Raw genomic sequence first — 21,734 nt, forward strand, 5'->3', positions numbered from 1 at the left:
TATCTTTGGAAGGTGTCATCGTTCTCGATTAAGAGTAATCGATTGTCATTCTGCTGGCGCAACGTCGACATCCATATTTTGTCTAACTTTAAAACTTCCTCTTTTCTGTTAAAATTGTTATGGTGTTTGTGAATCTCTATTGCCTCTCTATACATGCGCCCATGTTCGTGCTAGAACGAATTTTAATTTCGTGGTTCTCTTCACGAAAAACATGCTCAGCTACGGCCGATTTCTCGATGTGTGCTAAGCGACAATTTATTTTATGTTCGGCCAAGCGGGTGTTTACAGTGCTTTTTGTTGTTCCAATATATACCTGTCCACAATTGCATGGAATTGTGTATACCCCAGGTGTTGCTAGGGGGTGTCGGGCATCTTTTGCAGTTCTTAATTATTCCTTAATCTTCTTGGTCGGTCTGAAGATTGTTTCGAATTCTTTCCGACAGACTTGTAAGAATAATCGAATATATGTTTGTAACTCACTCCTCTCCCTGTTTCTCGGGCATAAACAAGACATTGCCACCACCCTCACCTAGCCACTTCGTCAGGCAATTTATATTCTATGTAGTAGAAGTGTCTCTTCACCAAAGAATTTTATGAAACCGCGTGGTCGAGTTTCTGGGACACCTAACACAGTCACACCCGCAGTTCCATCAGGTTCGCCGCTCAGACGTTTTACTTCAGCGCACACTTGGAATAAACCTCGCGCGTGTAACGCCTCACGCCTGCCTCTATTCGGCCTCACCTGCGGCTATTGTTCTCGCCTTTTTTTTATCTTCTCCTTCCTTCCTCCAAGCACAAACCGACAGTCACAACAAAGACACGCAATAACTACAATCGGCACTGAATCGATTAATCGATCGATCTCGGGGGAAACGGCCCAGTCGACATTGCCGTCCTGATCTGTATTCCCCTGCCGCGCGCAACACAATAGCCACCACCTGCCGCACGCCGACTGGCACCGTTTCATTTTCATCTGCCCAGTTCTACCTTCCTACTCTTTTTCTCTGCCTCCTCATCGCTACCTCCTTCTCCCTTCTTCGCCGCCCCTACCTGTTCGCAGACTCTTCCGCCACCTGCCGCAGCTCCGACAACAGAGGGGCTCGTAGATATAAAAAATAAAGGCTCATCTCTTTGTCTCGTTTTTTATTGTTTTCCTCCCTGAGTTCTCCGCTGGGCGGCAGGAGTGTCGTTGCTGTTTGGTTGGCCGCCCTGCCAGTCCCTTCCCCGGCATCTCGGGGAATCCCCCAGCGATCGGCTCTTCCTTTTGTCTGGCGCGCCGGGCAAGACGTGGCTATTAAGATCCCCGGGAGAGATATCCCGCGGGATTAAGGGGCACCGGCCGCTTCTCGCGGTGGGTCCCTGTCTGTTCCGGGGACCGGAGCCATAGGCAGCTACAGTATTTTCTTCTGTTCGCCACCAGTTCCCAATACACTCCCACTCCACCACTGCCTAACTCCATACCCCTCTGATGTTGATTAGTCGTTTGATTATAGACCCTTCCACTACAAGGGACTACATACACATGTACATCACCGGCCGCTGTGGTCGAGCAGTTCTAGGCGCTTTAGTCTGGAACCGCGCTGCTGCTACGGTCGCAGGTTCGAATCCTGCCTCAGGCATGGATGTGTGTGATGTCCTTAGGTTGTTAGGTTTAAGTAGTTCTGAGTCTAGGGGACTGATGACCACAGATGTTGAGTCCCACAGTGCTTAGAGCCATAGTGCTCGGAGCCACATGTACATCCATACAATTGCTTCTGCATAGGGCCAAGGGGTATAGGGCCCGATTCACCTAAGTTCCACTGAAGTTTTGGTGATGTCAGTATGAGTGCACTCTTTAACGTAGCACGCTGGAGTGAAATCAGTCACGCCAATCCTTTGTAATAGAAACTCCAGCGTTGATAATGACGTCAATTTAACAAGGTAGGGAATCGAGAAGTTTCTTCTGGTATGTAAATGGTGGCTGTTGTCACTGAATGTCAAATATTCTATGGAGTTCCGTGGCAGATTAAAACTGTCTGCCAAACAGAAACTCGAACTACGGACCTTTGCCTTTCGCGTACAAGTGTTCTGCCCCCTGAGTTCGAGTCTCGGTCCAGCACACAGTTTTATGTGCCAGGAAATTCCGTATCAGCGCTTACTCCACTGCAGAGTGAAAATTCATTGTGGTAATATCTTCTAGTGTGGTAGGTTCCATCATGTTCAATAGTAGGTGCTAGTCTTCTTCTAAAAAATGCTCAGAAAAATGAAACAAAGAATAGTACTTCTGATGCAATAAATAGAATTATTCCTCATCGTAATCCAATTGATACAAATCCTGTATTGAGTTCCTTCTACATGACAGACGCTTCGACCACTCTGCTGGGACCTTCTTCAGGCTTTTGTGTTGTTGAGAGTTAGCTAAAACCGTCAAAGAACAGTCTTTTGTCACATTCACTTATAAAAGTGAGTTGTGCCTCGCTTATGCCGAACAAGTGGTGGAATTGGGTAAAATTCTTCCTGCTTCTACTGCTGGGCCATCACAATAGCTTCTCTCGCGCTGTATTAACCTGTGCTTTTCAAATTTTAATCAGATGTGTGTGAAATCTTATGGGACTTAACTGCTAAGGTCATCAGTCCCTAAGCTTACACACTACTTAAATTATCCTAAGAACAAACACACATATCCATGCTCGAGGGAGGACTCGAACCTCCGCCGGGACCAGCCGCACAGTCCATGACTACAGCGCCCTAGACCGCTCGGCTAATCCCGCGCGGCCTAATTTTAACCACTTAAATATGTTATTTAGACAAATGTATTCCGCAAATTACATTACTCTACATTAATTATATTTTGGTGCTGCATTTTTTTCCGTCAATGTATAATACAAATATTGTTTGCCTATTTAAGCCAGGATTGAAGGATCTACCGTATTTTACGGACAATAACACGTTAAGGACTATATGACGCACCTTAATTTTTAAGCATTTTTAAGTAACATTTTTACTATTTTTATTATTAGACCGAAAAGCCAGACTAAAAAAAATTCTTTGCGTATGAAACAGAACAGACCTTTAAAATTCAAGAAAATCGACGTCTGAACTTTCTTCTTCTTCTTCTTCAACTTCTTCTTCCTCTTCGTCGTCATCGTTGTCCTCTTCATACATAAGATGGTCTCCACTGCCATAGAGAGCGTTACTTGTGCCGCACTTCTTGAAATATCTAACAATAATGTCTTTTCTCACTGTAGACCGTGACTGTTTTATCCAACGACACACTGTTTGATTGTAAATCGTTGTAAAGTTCCCTTCACCGTGAATTCATGATGGTTTTCATCCATCACCCATTTTTTCCATTCCTCTCTCATACACACTTTAAATATTTTTTTTTAAAAGGAAGCTCTGTATTTCCCTGTCTCGATTTCTCTTTCATAGCACCTTTGAAAATTTTTCTTAATTGATCTAGCACAAGAAGAGAGCTCTTCTTCAATACAACACCTTTACTTCCCACCCACACTCTATGTTAATTCATAATTTTATACTAGCCTCGTCCATCCAACCGTTGTCTTGTATGTGAACAACGGCACCTGGCGGTATTTTATAAGGTTTTGGCATTGTTCTGCGCTTGAAAATAATCGCTGTTTTACGTTTAGTACCGTTAGTCAAACATGAAAGCACAACAGCGCAGAGTATTTTTTCGTGTACACTTGTTTTTACAATTGCAGATTTGGCAACCTTCATGGCAACAGTTCTGTTACTGGGCACGCCAAATGTCAGAAGCGTTTCGTCCATATTCGCTATTTTGCTTGGTTCTACACTGGTCTTCTTTCGATATTGAATAATAAACCGATGGAAATAATATTTTCTCTTCGTGACCTTGTGGAACTTTCTGAGATATTTTGGTTTTGGTTCGCATGCTAAGTCCATTACGCTGTAGCGCAAGCTTACGAGGGGGGACTTGAATCACTTTTTATTAATTCCAGTGCCATTTTGGCGCTTTACTCGAATCCATTTCGATACTTCTTCTAGTTCAAACCATCCTGAATTCAGTCTTCTACAGGGTGTTACAAAAAGCTGCGGCCAAACTTTCAGGAAACATTCCGCACACACAAAGAAAGAAAATATGTTATGTGGACGTATGTCCGGAAACGCTTACTTTCCATATTAGAGCTCATTTTATTACTTCTCTTCAAATCACATTAATCATGGAATGGAAACACACAGCAACAGAACGTACCAGCGTGACTTCAAACACTTTGTTACAGGAAATGTTCAAAATGTCCTCCGTTAGCGAGGATACGTGCATCCACCCTCCGTCGCATGGAATCCCTGATGCGTTGATGCAGCCCTGGAGAATAGCGTATTGTATCACAGCCGTCCACAATACGAGCACGAAGAGTCTCTACATTTGGTACCGGGGTTGCGTAGACAAGAGCTTTCAAATGCCCCCATAAATGAAAGTCAAGAGGGTTGAGGTCAGGAGAGCGTGGAGGCCACGGAATTGGTCCGCCTCTACCAATCCATCGGTCACCGAATCTGTTGTTGAGAAGCGTACGAACACTTCGGCTGAAATGTGCAGGAGCTCCATCGTGCATGAACCACATGTTGTGTCGTACTTGTAAAGGCTAGTAGCACAGGTAGAGTATCCCGTATGAAATCATGATAACGTGCTTTACTGAGCGTAGGTGGAAGAACAAACTAAAATGAGCTCTAACATGGAAATTAAGCGTTTCCGGACACATGTCCACATAACATCTTTCCTTTATTTGTGTTTGAGGAATGTTTCCTGAAAGTTCGGCCGTACCTTTTTGTGACACCCTGTATTTGCACATTTAGTTTTCCTCATTTTTTTCAGTTCTTCTTTACTAGCCAGGCAATCGCGAATGGCTTTTTCTGTTGGTGTGGGGCCGAAATCCCGCTCACGTTCTCTGTTCCCATGTTCTTCTGCATATGCCATTGCTTAAAATGTATAGCCTGCATCATATGTATACATTTAATTTTTTGCATTACGGAAAGAGCTACTAACAAAAATATTGCACTTTTACCGATAACAAAAATCACTTTCAAGTTCACCGGTACCGTAGACTGCAATGTCGCATCATGGGCTGGACAGTGTCCAGTGTTTTTAATGGTGGGACGGAAGGGAAACAGTGTTAGCAAGCTTGTGATCCCCTCAATTAATGTTCGTCGCATCGGTTCACTTCTGCTGCCGGTTGAATCCAGTGTTGGCCCGATAGAGGTACGTTTCCCACGGTATCGAATATATGGGCATTTTTAAGACTGGTGAGAATTTTAAAGAGGTGATGCGTGCCAACTCCAAATTTATAGATTTCAAAGCAGCTTATCAAATGGTTCAAATGGCTCTGGGCACTATGGGACTCAACTGCAGTGGTCATCAGTCCCCTAGAACTTAGAACTACTTAAACCTAACTAACCTAAGGACATCACACACATCCATGCTCGAGGCAGGATTCGAACCCGCGACCGTAGCAGTCGCACGGTTCCGGACTGCGCGCCTAGAACCGCGAGACCACCGCGGCCGGCCCAAAGCAGCTTATGATAGCATAAATAGAGAGCAGTTATATCAAGCTCTAGATGAACAGGGAATCTCTAGAAAGTTGGCAAGGCTGGTGAGAATGACAATGAACGAAACACAAGGTAGTGTAAGAATAGGAGGAATGATGTCCAACACATTGAGTATTGAAAATGGAGTGCGACAAGGGGATGCATTGGCATGCCTTCTCTTTAATGCCGCCCTGGAGAAGGTGATGAGAAACGCAAACCTTCTGAACAGAGGAACGATCTTCTATAAATCGGTGCAGATACTGGCCTAAGCATATGACATGGATACAATAGGAAGAACCCTAAAAGCAATGGAAGAGACATTTACAGCTCTTGAACAGGCCAGTAGGAACTTGGGGTTAATTATTAATGAACGAAAAATAAAATATATGGCAGCTGGAAAAGCATATAGAGAAAATATGCCAAATGCAATAACAATGGGCAATTATACATTTGAGAGAGTTGAGCATTTCAAGTATCTTGGCTCGACAGTTACACATCTAAATGATACCTCCTATGAAATTAAGCAGAGATTAATACTAGCCAACAGAGCCTATTTTGCCCTAACAAGACTTCTATCCTCAAGGCTCCTGACTCGTACCACGAAATTAACTATGTATAAATCACTTATACGACCAGTGCTTACATATGCCTCTGAAGCCTGGGCATTAACAACTAAATTAGATTAGATTAGATTAGATTACATTAATACTAGTTCCATGGATCATGAATACGATATTTCGTAATGATGTGGAACGAGTCAAATTTTCCAATACATGACATAATTAGGTTAATTTAACAACATACTTAAGTTAATATAACAACTTTTTTATTTTTTTGTGATATTGAAACACTGGATGCATTTGAAAGAAAGGTACTTACACGAATTATCGGCATAATCTGTGAAAGAGGAAGATGGAGGAGGAGATACAACCTTGAGTTGTATACCATATACAAAGACCAACCCATCAGAAGGATAGTGAAATCATCCAGACTGAGGTGGACGGGACATGTGGCTCGCATGAATGATACAGAAGTACCAAAAAGAATATTACAAGGAAAGCCAGGAGGGCAGAGAGGGCGTGGTCGACCAAGAGCCAGATGGGAAGATGGAGTAATCGAAGATCTTAGGAAGATGGACTATAGAAACTGGAAAGTATTGGTAAAGGACCGAGAGAGATGGAAGGAAATTGTAGAAGAGGCCAAGGCTCATCATGAGCTGTAGAGCCAAGAAGGAAGAAGAAGAGAATTTTAAATGAAACACTGTACATTTTAATATAAATTTCGAGTATAAGACGCACCCGAATTTTGGAGGCAATTTTTCGGAGAAAAAAGTGTTTCTTATAGTCCGTAAAATACGGTATGTTTCATACATAACAGAGCAAAATATTAAAAAGAGTTTTTGTCTAATGCCAGAACATCACCCATATAAACCGAAGCTAGTAGCACATTTCAGTAAAGTTTATACAGCAGCTGATAGTGTATACAAGGTCATTGAGAAGTATCTCTGGGGTTTCAGAAGGCGATCGTGCGAAAACTACAAAACACGCTGAAAAATTACTCGTATTAGTTGAAACAGCATCCTTCCAAGTTTCGATTCGTAATACATGCCATGGTGTAATTGCAGAAGAAACCACTAGGGAGCAGGTGTGTCAGAACGTATATACAAATTATCCGCTCCGTACTGTTGCATCAAATTAGTCCGCGCCTGCAGATAGGCAACCAAATGAACAGAGTGGGGTTGCAGCCGCCGCGGCTTCCCAAGCTGAAAGCGAATTCAATGTACAGCTCGTCGGTAACGGATGTAGTGTAAGAGCACGGAGTACGTGAGCACCCTAACTTTTGAGACCATGCTCATTAATTGGTTATATTTCTTTGAATGCTATTGAACGTATTATAGATGCACTAAATCTACTTCGCTACGCTACATCGCTGCTCTTCTACGCACCATGGAACTTGGCATCAGGGTCATGAGCGCATCCTCAGATGCGCACGTTTTAAGGGGTTTTTGTGCATGCACAACCGGAGTGACGTAATTGATTCACGGGCTAAATAAACGCAAATTTTATAAAGAACGTGCATTATTTACGGCGTACACAGCTACCTCTCTCCACTCAACTACAAGTTTACGTCTATGCCACCAGGTGGCAGCACGCTGCAGGAAATGTTTATTCCCGTTCGCTTGGCATAAATCCCGCTAGACGATATCACTCTGCTCAGATATGCCAATTCACTCACTCTGTAGTGAAATTAGATCTGACGTCTGTATATATTATAGTTATACTGGCATAAAAACCTATTCTGTCCAGTTCTGAACGAGAAATAGTATATCAAGTTCTGGACTTTATCATACAGTACTTTATTTAGGCACTGAGATCGTAAACCCCAACATCGTCGATTGTGAGACTGTAGCATTTACTCATGCTTCTGACATCTGTTGACCTTATGGTGGGTCATGTTAGTGTGTGCTGTAGGCCGACTTTATATTTATGGACATTCACGAAAAGTTGTCTCACTGGTTTCTCTGATATTCACTTAAATATGGAATCGACGACGGTGTGGTTTAGGCCCTTAGCGCAATCAGCGCCTCATTTGCATTCTGATCAAATGACTATGTTGGTAGACAGTACTACTTGAATTAATCATTTCCACAAATTGCAGTTTGCATTTGGAGTTGGTTGTTTACTGTGCAGGAATCGGATTTCGTGTGCAGTGACAACATGAGCACTGTTGAATCTGATATACAGGACATAAAATCCCGTCTGAGGCCTGCGATCATTTTTATGTTAATAATTGGCAAACAACGCTGTACAATCGCAATAAAGTCATGAGATGTTCAGTTGACTCTTATGAGAACATGTTACCCGTTTCAGGACTACACCCATCTTCAGACATCACAAACTCCAACTCTTTGAAATCAACCAGGCGTACAGCCTTAACAACTCAAAGGAAGTGTCCAATAACATATGACTATAACTATTCGTCGCAGTTATAGTTATATGTTATTGGACACTTTCCTTGAGATGTCAAGGCTGTACGCCTGGTATTTAGAAAGGAGTTGGAGCTTGTGTTATCTGAGGATGGGTGTAATCCCGAAACGCGTAACATGTTCTAATAAAAGAGTCAATTGAACGTCTCATGACTTTATTGCGATTGTACAGCGTTGTTTGCCAATTATTTCTGTTGAATCTGTTTTAAGTGGTAACAGAAACGGAAATTACCAGGAAGCGTTAAACACAAACGTACAAGGGCCTACAGGCCAGATCTGTTGACTGAGAAAGTGACGAAAGTGAGTTCAAGTGAACATTTAACAAAGAAGTGTATAATAAACTGAAGCCGTTATGCGGCTCTAACGCGAGAATGCCTGATTTTCAGCCCAGAAGTTAATTCGTTAACTGATACACGGATTGGGAATCTTTTACATTTGTTCGAGAAAATGAAGAAAGCTCAAAAACTCCCACTTAAACAAAACTGCAGAACGGAGAGTAGCGAAGGCTTAAACAATATTTCGTCCTTCCCATAAACTTAATTATGTATAGAACAACAAAATTCCACAAAAAGAATTATTTAATTTTCAGTCATTTTACGCATTATTATTATTGTTATTATTATTATTATTGACAGTGGCTGTAATTCTATAAATCTGTTGACAGGCATAACAGCTATGGAGCACATGGTATTAATTTCACACTCTCATATTCATCTGAATCTAAAAATTTATGAACACGCAGAATTATATTCACGAGCCAGCACTGTTGCTCGCACTTGGTTCTGCAACAGTATTTACTGCCTTAGAAATGGTACCCGTACTGAGCACCCGTGCTAATATACGTCTATTTAATGTCTTTTTCTATCGTGCAGTCGTCTTCTGAAACAGTGGAGTTACTTATAAGCACGTTCTTCATCATACGTGTTACAACTGTGGAGCGCCCTCTTATATTATGAATGCGAAAGTAACTCTGTAACGCTTTCACGACTTAACCGCGCAACCGATATCCATGAAATTTGGTGTGAAGATAGCTTAAAGAGCATAGACTACTTTAGAATACAAAATATAGAACAATAATTACTCTTTGCAATCGCTGCCTACTCGTTGACTTTTAAACTTCATCATATTTGTGAACATGCTTTTATTGGTTAACACGTTCTACGTAATACGATTCAAAGTAATGAGTATAATCTTTAGCACACGCCTCTAGCCGGCCGCTGTGGCCGAGCGGTTCTGGGCGCTTCAGTCCGGAACCGCGCTGCTGCTACGGTCGCAGGTTCGAATCCTGCCTCGGGCATGGATGAGTGTGATGTCCTTAGGTTAGTTAGGTTTAAGTAGTTCTAAGTCTAGTTCTAAGTCAGATGTTAAGTCCCATGGTGCTTGGAGCCATTTGAACCATTTAAACACTCCTCTACTTGTTTAATCCAGACTACCATACTAATATCAGTCACAAGCCTGACGTATTTTAACCGCTGAGCGACACGCGTCCCTCGTAAGTTGTTTGTTGCGTTCAAATTTATGTCGTCTCGTCGCGGCCATACGTTTAGCGTTGCTGTTTCCCGATCGTGGGTTTCCGAGGTTAGTTCCCAACTGGGTCGTTTCTTTTATTTTCTGCTTGTGTCTGGATATCTGCCTTATCCTCATAATCATTTTACCATCGGTGTGCAAGTCACGGAATGTAGTCAAATGAAAAGATTTGCACCAAGCTCCGGAACATCTCAACCCGGGATCACCTAGCCAGTTAAGCTATACGCATCTACATCTACATCTACATCTACATGGTTACTGTGCAATTCACACGTAAGTGCCTGGCCGAGGGTTCATCGAACCAATTTCATACTACTTCTCTACCATTCCACTCTTGAATGGCGCGTGGGAAAAGGAACACCTAAATCTTTCTGTTCGAGCTCTGATTTCTCTTATTTTATTATGATGATCATTTCTCCCTACGTAGGTGAGTGTCAACAAAATATTTAAGCATTCGGAAGAGAAAGCAGGTGATTGAAATTTCGTAACTACATCTCGCCGCAAAGAAAACCGCCTTTGTTTCAGTGACTGCCACCCCATCTCGCGTATCATATCAGTGACACTCTCACCCCTATTGCGCGATACCACGAAACGAGCAGCCCTTCTTTGCACTTTTTCGATGGCCTCCGTAAATCCTACCTGGTAAGCATCCCGTAACGCGCAGCAATATTACAGCAGAGGACGGACAAGTGTAATGTAGTCTGTCTCTTTAGTGGGTTTGTCGCAACTTCTAAGTGTTCTGCCAACAAAGCGCAGTCTTTGTTTCGCCTTCTCCACAATATTATCTATGTGGTCTTTCCAATTTAAGTGGCTCGTAATTGTAATTCCTAGGTATTTAGTCGAATTGACAGCCCTTAGATTTGTGCTGTTTATCATATACCCAAAATTTATCGGATTTCTTTTAGTACCCATCTGGATGACCTCCCACTTTGCTTTGTTTCGCACGATACCGAAATTCTCTCTAGATCACTTTGTGGAATTGATCGTCTGATGATTTTACTAGACGGTAAATTACAGCGTCATCTGCAAACAATGTAAGGGGGCTGCTCAGATTATCACCTAGATCATTTATGTAAATGAGCAACAGCAGAGGGCCTATGACACTACCTTGCGGAATGTCAGATATCACTTCTGTTCTACTCCATGATTTAGCATCTGTCACTACGAACTGTGACGTCTCTGAGAGGAAATCACGAATCCAGTCACACAACTGAAACGGTACTCCATATGCAGGCAGTTTGGTTAACAGTCGCTTGTGAGGAACGGAATCAAAAGCCTTCTGGAAATCTAGGAATATGGAATATGTCATTTCAGTTTACTGATACGCAAGAGCTACGATACAATGCTTAAACAATCATGAACGTGTTTAATCCACGGCAATCTGTACTTCGATACTAATTTTATAAATGCAAAAGTAACTCTGCTATTTTTTCACGACTAAACCGGTGAAACGATATCCATGAAATTTGGTGTGAGATAGCTTGAACCCTGAGTGAGTAGTGCAAGATATTTATTGGTTTGTAGGATATGACGCAAATTAATGAAAGTAATTACTCTTAGAAAGGGCTATTTCCTCTTTACTTTTGAATTTCGTCGTATTTGTGTAAATTCTTTCATTGGTGGGTCTCTTCTACGTAATATGATTCAACGTAATCAATACAATGTTTTTTCAGTTCTCAGCGTGTTTAATAATACTTCCATACTAATATCAGTATCACTAATAGCGAAAGCAACCCACTTTGTTACCTTTTCACGACTCTACCGCTGAACGTATTCCGGTAGTATTTGGTTTGTTATGGAAACAGCTTCAACCCTGAGGGCTGTGTCTTGTTCAGTATAATCAACATTTTTAAATATGGCATACGTGAGTGACATGCAGACGGATCTGGCGCGATGGTCGGCGACTCTTAGTGTCTATACATTATTCCGTGACACTGAAAATCTAATGTTATTGTGCGCATCGTTTATGATATTGAGTCCCTACACCATCTGGCATAGGTGGAGTGTTTTGTTGGAGATACAATAATAAAATCAGACGGTAAGCCCAAGACCCATATTTAAAACTATTACTACGAGTCTCGCAGATATAAGTCTGATTTATCCCATTGTACTAAGAGACCTCAAGCTGCCAAAGTCACTCAAAACCAACAGACTTCAGAGAAGTCCGCCGGGACTTGGGTGCAACACGTCAGGACGATCACAAGCCGGTCGCATTTTAGACGCTAAACGTCACGCGGGAGCTACCAAGACTCACGCCACGGCGTCATGTAAAGGCTGTACAGGGAGTCTTACCTTTACGTGTTGAACGCGGGAGGCTTTTGCTGAGGCTGCCTTTGATTATTACCTATTAACTAAGTCAATCATAAATTAATCGTCATAGGGGAGGGGGGGGGGGGGCGGAGGGAACCAAAAATGTAGACACCATAATGCATTAAAGTGGAATGGAGAAATTGTTGGTATGCACTGCTCTGGTGACAAAACCTCACATGCAGTACTAGGTGAGAACGAGAAAGCCCTAAAAACTCTACTTCTGCACAAATGTAAAGAATCGAGGTATTTTTGAAATATAATTCGAAAATATTATGCATGCTTTCAGATTCAACATACAGCAAAATAATAGAAACACATTCATTATATACCTGGACACCAGCACTGCATACTTTTTAGTACATAAGCTTCTACACCTACATACACACAAAAATATCGTAGAATTACTATTTTGCTTACTCACCTTCGGGCAACGGCCTTGCCGCAGTGGATACACCGGTTCCCGTCAGATCACCGCAGTTAAGCAATGTCGGGCGCGGCCGGCACTTGGATGGGTGAGCATCCGGGCCGCCATGCGCTGTTTGTTGCCCTTTTTTGGGGTGCACTCAGGCTCGTGATGCCAATTGAGGAGCTACTCGACCGAATAGTAGCGGCTCCGGTCACAGAAAACCATCATAACGACCGGGAGGATGGTGTGCTCACCAAACGCCTCTCCTATCCGCATCCTCAGTTACGATGACACGGCGGTCGGATGGTCCCGATGGGCCACTTGTTGCCTGCAGACGGAGTGCTTAGTCACCTTCGTTCATCATAACAAACCTACTGATAAGTGAGTTAAGCAGTGGATAGTAGCTAGTATTTAATAAAAACCTGTGAAAATGCTGCACAAGCATATAGTTTTCCTAGAAGTTTTTTTAGAGAGCTCAACATTTTTTATGTTATGGATGGATTGTAAGGTACCAAGAATTTGGAATATGTGCTTATCCAAAAAAGGGACTATAGGTTGAAAAAAATTTTAAAACTAAACTTATGTACCTTTAATACTATTATCCAATTTTTTATTGACACGACACATTTCATCAGCATGTCAGGTGCCTCAAAGTTACAAATACATCAACTGTTAATTATTGTCAGTGCATTCGAAGTGACGAGTTTTTCTACTAGGCGATGTAATGTTCTGAATGTTACTGTTCCTGTCCAGAGAAAAATAATTTATCTTAGTGTACAACATAATGTATGTTATGTATTTAGATGTCAGTGATATCAAACTTAAACGTTGCGGCGATATATCGTTATTTAGACCTAAAAGCACAGATACAAACGCAAAAGCATCAGAATATCGTTTACATCTTTAGGATTTCAATTGGTTTGATCCGGCTCTTCACACTGGGCTATTCTGTCCAGGTCTTATCACCATTGCACAAATACCGCAGCCTACATCCATCTGAAGTTGCGTACTGTATTCCCTCAGTAATTTTAACGTCTACCGCGGCCCACTCCCGTCATTTACGGAAGCGATGATTCCTTGATGTCTCCTGTCTTTTAGTTACATTTTGCCATATACAGGGTGGTCCATTGATCGTGACCGGACCAAATATTTCACGAAATAAATGTCAAACGAAAAACCTACAAAGAACGAAACTTGTCTAGCTTGAAGGGGGAAACCAGATGGCGCTACCGTTGGCCCACTAGATGGCGCTGCCACAGGTCAAACGGATATCAACTGCGTTTTTTTTAAATAGGAACCCCCAGTTTTATTACATATTCGTGTAGTACGTAAAGAAAGATGAATGTTTTAATGGACCACATTTTTCGCTTTATAACAGATGGCGCTGTAATAGTCACAAACATATGGCTGACAATTTTAGACGAACAGTTGGTAACAGGTAGGTTTTTTAAATTAAAATACAGGACGTAGGTACGTTTGAACATTTTATTTCGGTTGTTCCAATGTGATACATGTACCTTTGTGAACTTATCATTTCTGAGAACGCATGATGTTGGAGTGTGATTACCTGTAAATACCACATTAATGCAATAAATCTTCAAAATGACGTCCGTCAACCTCAATGCATTTGGCAATACGTGTAAGGACATTCCTCTCAACAGCGAGTAGTTCGCCTTCCGTAGTGTTCGCACATGCATTGACATTGCGCTGACGCATCTTGTCAGGCGTTGTCGGTGGACCACGATAGCAAATATCCTTCAACTTTCCCCACAGAAAGAAATCCGGGGACGTCAGATCCGGCAAACGTGCGGGCCGTGATATGGTGCTTCGACGACCAATCCAACTATCATGAAGTATGCTATTCAATACCGCTTCAAACGCAGGCGAGCTATGTGCCGGACATCCATCATGTTGGAAGTACATCACCATTCTGTCATGCAGTGAAACATTTTGTAGTAACATCGGTAGAACATTACGTAGGAAATCAACAAACCTTTCACCATTTAGATTGCCATCTATAAAATGGGGGCCAATTATCCTTCCTCCCATAATGCCGCACCGTACATTAACCCGCCAAGGTCGCTGATGTTCCACGTGTCGCAGCCATCGTGGATTTTCCGTTGCCCAATAGTGCATATTAATGCCGGTTTCCGTTACCCCTGTTGGTGAATGACTCGTCGTCGCTAAATAGAACGCGTGCAAAAAATCTGTCATCGTCCCGTAATTTCTCGTGTCCCCAGTGGCAGAACTGTACACGACGTGATTAAAAATGGGGGTTCCTATTTAAAAAAAAACGCAGTTGATATCCGTTTGACCTGTGGCAGCGCCATCTAGCGGGCCAACCACAGCGCCATCTGGTTTCCCTCTTCAAGCTAGACGAGTTTAGTTCTTTGTAGTTTTTTCGTTTGATGATTATTTCGTGAGATATTTGGCCCGGTCACTATCAATGGACCAGCCTGTGCAGTGTTTGACCGGAACACGTGTAAACAGGGTGACCACATCAAAAGTAACCAATATATATCCATGGCTAAGACGCAGTTGTTTCTGTTGAGTTTTTGATATGGTGCACACAACGATCCACATGTGGTGCAAGGAGGCTGGCCACGTGTTTTGCCAGTCTGTAAGTGGGTGACCCAATGGTGTTCACAATGGGACGAAGAGAAGACTCCGGTTTGTGCATTTGGGTAGTCCATGAAGCGTGGGTGGTCTCGGCGCCTGTGGGAGGAGATTCTTAATAACGCCCTCTTCCAGTGTTGACTGTTTTAGAAGCTCTGATGCCTTCCTCATTATTCTTGATATCGGGTCCCGTGGCAGTTTCCGGTACGTATCCTCTTCCTTTATTAATCCCCCTACTGTGTGTGTTGCAGCGAACGGGTCGTACCAGCCGGGCATGGAGCCGAAGCGCCAGCGCACGGCCTACACGCGCCACCAGATCCTGGAGCTGGAGAAGGAGTTCCACTACAACCGCTACCTGACGCGCCGCCGGCGCATCGAGATAGCGCACACGCTGGTGCTGTCCGAGCGCCAGATCAAGATCTGGTTCCAGAACCGCCGCATGAAGTGGAAGAAGGACAACAAGCTGCCCAACACCAAGAACGTGCGCCGCAAGACGAACCCGGCGGGCGCGCCCGTCGCCGCCGCCTCCGGGGGCAAGGGGGGCAAGTCGAGGGCCAAGGAAGCCGGGGGCGGGGGCGGCGGGGGCGGAGGTGGCGCCGCCGTCACCGCCAGCGCCAAGAGGACGGCCAACAGGTCAGTCTCTACGGTCTGTATTTCTCACTAAGGTGACAAAAGTCATGGCATACCTCCTGAAGTCGTAATCTGTATCTTGAGCAAGCAGTAAAGGAAACAAAAGAAAAATTCGGAGTAGGAATTAAAATCCATGAAGAAGAAATAAAAACTCTGAGGTTCGCCGATGACATTCTAATTCTGTCAGACACATCAAAGGTCTTGGAAGAGCAGTTGAACGGAATGGACAGTGTCTTGAAAGGAGGATATAAGATGAACACCAACAAAAGCAAAACGAGGATAATGCAATGTAGTCGAATTAAGTCGGGTGATGCTGAGGGAATTAGCAAAATAACTGAAGATGGTCAAAGTAGAGAGGATATAAAATGGAGACTGGCAATGGCAAGGGAAGCGTTTCTGAAGAAGAGAAATTTGTTAACATCGAGTATAAATTTGTCAGGAAGTCGTTTCTGAAAGTATATGTATGGAGTATATAGCCATGTATGGAAGTGAAACATGGACGATAAATAGTCTGGACAAGAAGAGAACAGAAGCTTTCGAAATGTGGTGCTACAGAAGAATGCTGAAGATTAGATTGTCACATGAGGAGGTATTGAATAGAATTGGGGAGAAGAGGAGTTTGTGGCACAACTTGACAAAAAGAAGGGACCGGTTGGTAAGACTGTTCTGAGACATCAAGGGATCACATATTTATCATTGGAGGGCAGCGTGGAGGGTAAAAATCGTAGAGGGAGACCAACAGATGAATACACTAAGCAGATTCAGAAGGATGTAGGTTGCAGAAGTATTGTGAGATGAAGAAGCTTTCACAGGATAGAGTAGCATGGAGAGCTGCATCAAACCAGTCTCAGGACTGAAGACCACAGCAACAACAACAGTGCTGAAGCTCATAATTGCAAACGGTGCCAAATCAAATGGCTCTGAGCACTATGGGACTTAACATCTGAGGTCATCCGTCCCCTAGAACTTAGAACTACTTAAACCTAACTAACCTAAGGACCGTAGCGGTCACGCGGTTCCAGACTGAAGCGCCTGCGAGCCATGTAACTCAGACGGAACGAGAGGACCAGCCCAGTATTCACCTCGTGCGATGTGGAAAACTGCCTAAAAACAACATCCGGGCTGGCTGGCACACCGGCCCTCGGGCCCTCGCCGTTAATCCGCCAGGCGGAGTCTATCCGGGGCCAGTGCGCATACCAGAGTCCAGGAAGCAGCGCGTTAGCGCTCTCAGCTACCCTGGCGGGTGTTTCCACACATAGCTACACTCCATACAAATTCCTTCGAAAAGAACTCCCTGACACTTAAATCTATACTCGCTGTTAATAAATGTCTCTTCTTCAGAGACGATTTTGTTGCCACTGCAGGTCTACTTTTTATACCCTCCCTGCTTTGATGATGAAACTCATACTATTTTAAGTGTGTCATTTCCTAGTCTAATTCCCTCAGCATCACTTGATTTAATTCTACTAAATTCCGCTATATACGTTTTGCTTGTTGTTCATCTTATACCTTTGAGGACACGGTCCATTCCGTTCAACCGCAAGGCCACAGCGAAAAGTGGTGCCGTTGCAGCATTTTGTACACCAGCTAATCTTACGACTGTGCCACATAAATGTCTGATTCTATCATGTCGCTAGCCAAACCATTCGTTCGAGTTGTCCAGAATATTGTTCAAACCAAACGCGAACAGTTGTTGTCCGGTGACATGTCGTATTGTGATGCATAAAAATTCCATCGTTGTTTGGGAACATGAAGTCCGTGAACGACTGCAAGCCTAACATAACCACTTCCAGAATGAGATTTTCACTCTGCTGCGGAGAGTGCCCTGATATGAAACTTCCTGACAGATTAAAACTGTGTGCCGGAGCGGGACTCGAACTCGGGGCCGAACTGAGACTCGAACTCGGGACCTTTGCCTTTCGCGGGCAAGTGCTCTACCATCTGAGCTACCCAAGCACGACCCATGCCCCGTCCTCACAGCCTGAAGTTTGGAATGTAGGAGACGAGGTACTGGCAGAAGTAAAGCTGTGAGGACGGGGCGTTAGTCATGCTCAGATGGTAGAGCACTTGCCCGCGAAAGGCAAAGGTCCCGAGTTCAAGTCTCGATCCGGCACACAGTTTTAATCTGTCAGGAAGTTTCATAACCACTTCCAGTCAATGATCAGTTCAGTTGGACCAAACGTTCCACTCCACTCCATGTAAGCACGGCCCACAGCATTATGGAGCCAATACCAGCTTGTACAGTGGATTGTTGACAACTTCGATCCATGGCTTCGTAGGGTCTGTGCTACAAACTCGAACCCTACCATCAGCTCTCACCGTCTGAAAACGGGATTCATCTGACCAGCTTTTCAGTGGTCTAGGGTACTACCGATATGGTCACTAGCCCAAGAGAGGCGCTGCAGACGATGCCGTGCTGTCAGCAAAGGCATTCGCGTCTGTCGAATACTGCCGTAGCCAGTTAATGCCAAATTTCGCCGCACTGTCGTAACAGAAATGTTTGTTGTGCGTCTCACATCGATTTCGGCAGCTATTTCATGCAGTGTAGCTTGTCCGTTAGCTCTGATAACTCTATGCAAAACCCACTGCTCTCGGTCGTTAAGTGAAGGCCGTCGGCTACTGCGTTGTCGCTGGTGAGAGTTTACGCCTGAAATTTGGTATTCTCGCCATGCTCTTGACACTGAGGATCCCTAATGATTTCCGAAATGGACTGTCCCATGCATGTGACTCTAACTGCCATTCTGCGAGTTGGAAGAAAGGAAGATATTTAGAAAAAATCGCACGTCCTAAAGTCCACAACAGCAAACTAATCAACATCAGCAAGAAAATCTTTCCCACACAACCGAAAAACTCACAATCGAACTGATTTATATGCACTCATCCTCAGAATGAATCCAAAATTAGTAACCAAAAGAATCTCAGACTACTTCCACTACAGAAAAAAACAAACCGAATTGTTTTAAAAAAAACGGGGAATGAATTAAGGGAATTCCAAATCACAGAAAATACGTTCATTTACAAACTGAAAAAAAGAAACAGACATTATAGAGAGGTTCCAAGTCAAAATCAAAACGAAACGAATTATCCGAATGTCTGAAGAAGACAGGAAAGCAATATCAAAAATGGTTCAAATGGCTCTGAGCACTATGGGACTTAACATCTGAGGTCATCAGTCCCCTAGAACTTGGAACTAGTTAAACCTAACTAACCTGAGGACATCACAACATCCATGGCCGAGGCACGATTCGAACCTGCGACCGTAGCGGTCGCACGGTTCCAGACTGTAGCGCCTAGAACCGCTCGGCCACAACGGCCGGCAGCAATATCAGAAAGAATGAAATAATACTGGTCTAAAAGAAAAGCATAGAACGCAAATAGCCTACCCAACGAAGATCATGCAATAAACAGTCGAATGCGGGAAGAAATTTGTGTAGCGGTAAATCTTTGTTCAGTAGTGGAATAGAGTGCCACGAACAACATACTAAATACCCTGTCAGGTTGGGTTTCAGCGTGGGAGTTGGAGAGAAGTGGGGCATTTAAAGGTATATTTTTATGTTCTCCTCGAATAACTCGAAAACCGCGGTCCCTAGCAAAGATGTATTCCGGTATTGAATTGAACTACATGAAATTTCCTACAGTGAAGATCCTATTCATTTTTTCCCAGTACTAACACTTTCCATGTTGCAGAGGATGGAAAAATCGCAGAGTGTTTACTGCTAAAGAATTTGACGTTTGTTGTTAAATGAAGTGGGTTAAGAAGAAGTATTAAACGTGTGTACCATATACAAGCACAGTAGAACCGCAATTCATACCAGTATTGAACATACGAAAGTAGCTCTGTCTGTTACACTTTTACGACTAAACCGCTGAACTGATTTTGATAAAATTTGGCATGGAGATAGCTTGAATTCTGAGGAAGAACATAGGCTAATTTATAAAGCGTGTGTACAACCTCTCTTTTGATTTGAAGAATATATGGAACAATAATTACTCTCTGAAAAAGCCATTTAGTCTTTGACGTTTGAACTTACTGGATCCAGAAGCCAACGGACCCTGGATCACATCTATGAGGAGAAATGTGTGTTGATTTACATAGGCCGACAATAGCATATTTCCATTAAAAGAATGGCGATGACACTTCGTGATTTTAATGCGGACATGACATACATCATAGATGAACTGATGGCTGAGAATTTCGCCTAGTCACGCCAATAGTTAGTCTGCGGCATTCTGTAATTACTCCCAACATCATATGACATAGCACTTATGTATATCAGAAGATACAACATAAAAGTTGTGAAACTGGTTGATTGGGTCAATAATTGAACAAACACGGCTACAGCAGCCTATTGCACTTTTCATTCAGTTTCGTATTTAATAATTTTAACACCTGTATTAAAAGCAATGTTTACTGTATGAATTGTCAATGAATCACGTGTATTAAAACGGTTCTAAAGCGACAAAACGATAGCAGTCTAGAACTGCGCGTTCAGAACTAAAACGAATAACATACACTCCAACGTTAACGAAAAACGTATAGTTAACACGTGGAGTTTGAGTGCGGTAAAGCAAGTTATGTAATCAGACAGAGCTATGTAATACTTAGGCAAGTACAGCAGGAACAATGCCGTACACAGAAAACAATGTCATAGAGCCGTAAAGACATTACAGTCACCGGTAATTTCCAAGAATGATTGCCTCTCGAAGTCTCGGGGTCCAAACGATACATATCGAACTTGCGATCCTAAATTGATCAGGCGACTTTGGTGGCGGACGTTATGACTATGTTTACGGTGGTCACTACAGCAACGACAAAAGAAGAGCGTTACAGAAATACTAGTCATTACAAAGGAGACGACTTACCTCTGTCGTTATCGGTGTTGTCGTCATGTGAAAGTCCATGTGATGTGTATGCTACGGGAACAGTTCCCTTTTTGCCATTAATTCGCGGACGTGTGTAACTTAGAGCAACTAAGGGAACGACGGAAAACATATAAGAATGACGATCACAAATAATTGATCATAACCTCGCCACCAGAGTCGCGTGATCGATTTTGGATCGCACTTTCAATGTGTATCGTTTGGACCCCGCGACTTCGAGAGGCAATCATTCTTGGAAATTACACAGTCACCTAATAAGAAGCTTAAATAGACCACTCATCTAAAAGCAGGAATCTCTCTATCGCCTGCTCATGTAATCCCAACTCTCAGCAAGAGGAATAATAATTATTCTTGCCATTCTTTTGGGAGGGGGTGACTAAATCAAGCACTGTACTCTTCTTGCCTTGAGTATGAACGGATTGACTTCTCATTGCACCGTCTCCCACTGTTTTATAAAAATTTGAACAATACTTCCTGTTACATGGTCAAGTTTTCTTTTTCTCCGAAACTTTATTTTTTTTCGGTGTCTTCATCTCCTCCTTTCTAACAAGGGAACCTCCCCATCGCACCCCCCTCAGATTTAGTTATAAGTTGGCACAATGGATAGGCCTTGAAAAACTAAACACAGATAAATCGAGAAAACAGGAAGAAGTTCTGTGGAACTATGAAAAAATAAGCAAAATATACAAATTGAGTAGTCCATGTGCAAGATAGGCAACATCAAGGACGGTGTGAGCTCAGGAGCCCCGTGGTCTCGTGGTTAGCGTGAGCAGCTGCGGAATGAGAGGTCCTTGGTTCAAGTCTACCCTCGGGAGAGAAGTTTACTTACTTAATTTT

The 21,734-nt window shown here is 43.1% G+C and overlaps 1 protein-coding gene across 1 annotated transcript in view; it reads left to right on the forward strand.

Moving 5' to 3' along the window:
- The window catches only part of LOC126214928 (homeobox protein Hox-B4-like), a 205,855-nt gene extending 189,805 nt beyond the window's left edge, over positions 1 to 16,050 (forward strand). The window contains exon 4 of the mRNA XM_049941567.1: positions 15,638 to 16,050. Within this exon, the coding sequence (XP_049797524.1) occupies positions 15,638 to 16,050 (413 nt within the window). The remainder of the gene's footprint in view (positions 1 to 15,637) is intronic.
- Positions 16,051 to 21,734: the final 5,684 nt, after the last annotated feature.

This window comes from Schistocerca nitens, chromosome 12, assembly GCF_023898315.1.
Source record: "Schistocerca nitens isolate TAMUIC-IGC-003100 chromosome 12, iqSchNite1.1, whole genome shotgun sequence".
Lineage (NCBI taxonomy): Eukaryota > Metazoa > Arthropoda > Insecta > Orthoptera > Acrididae > Schistocerca > Schistocerca nitens.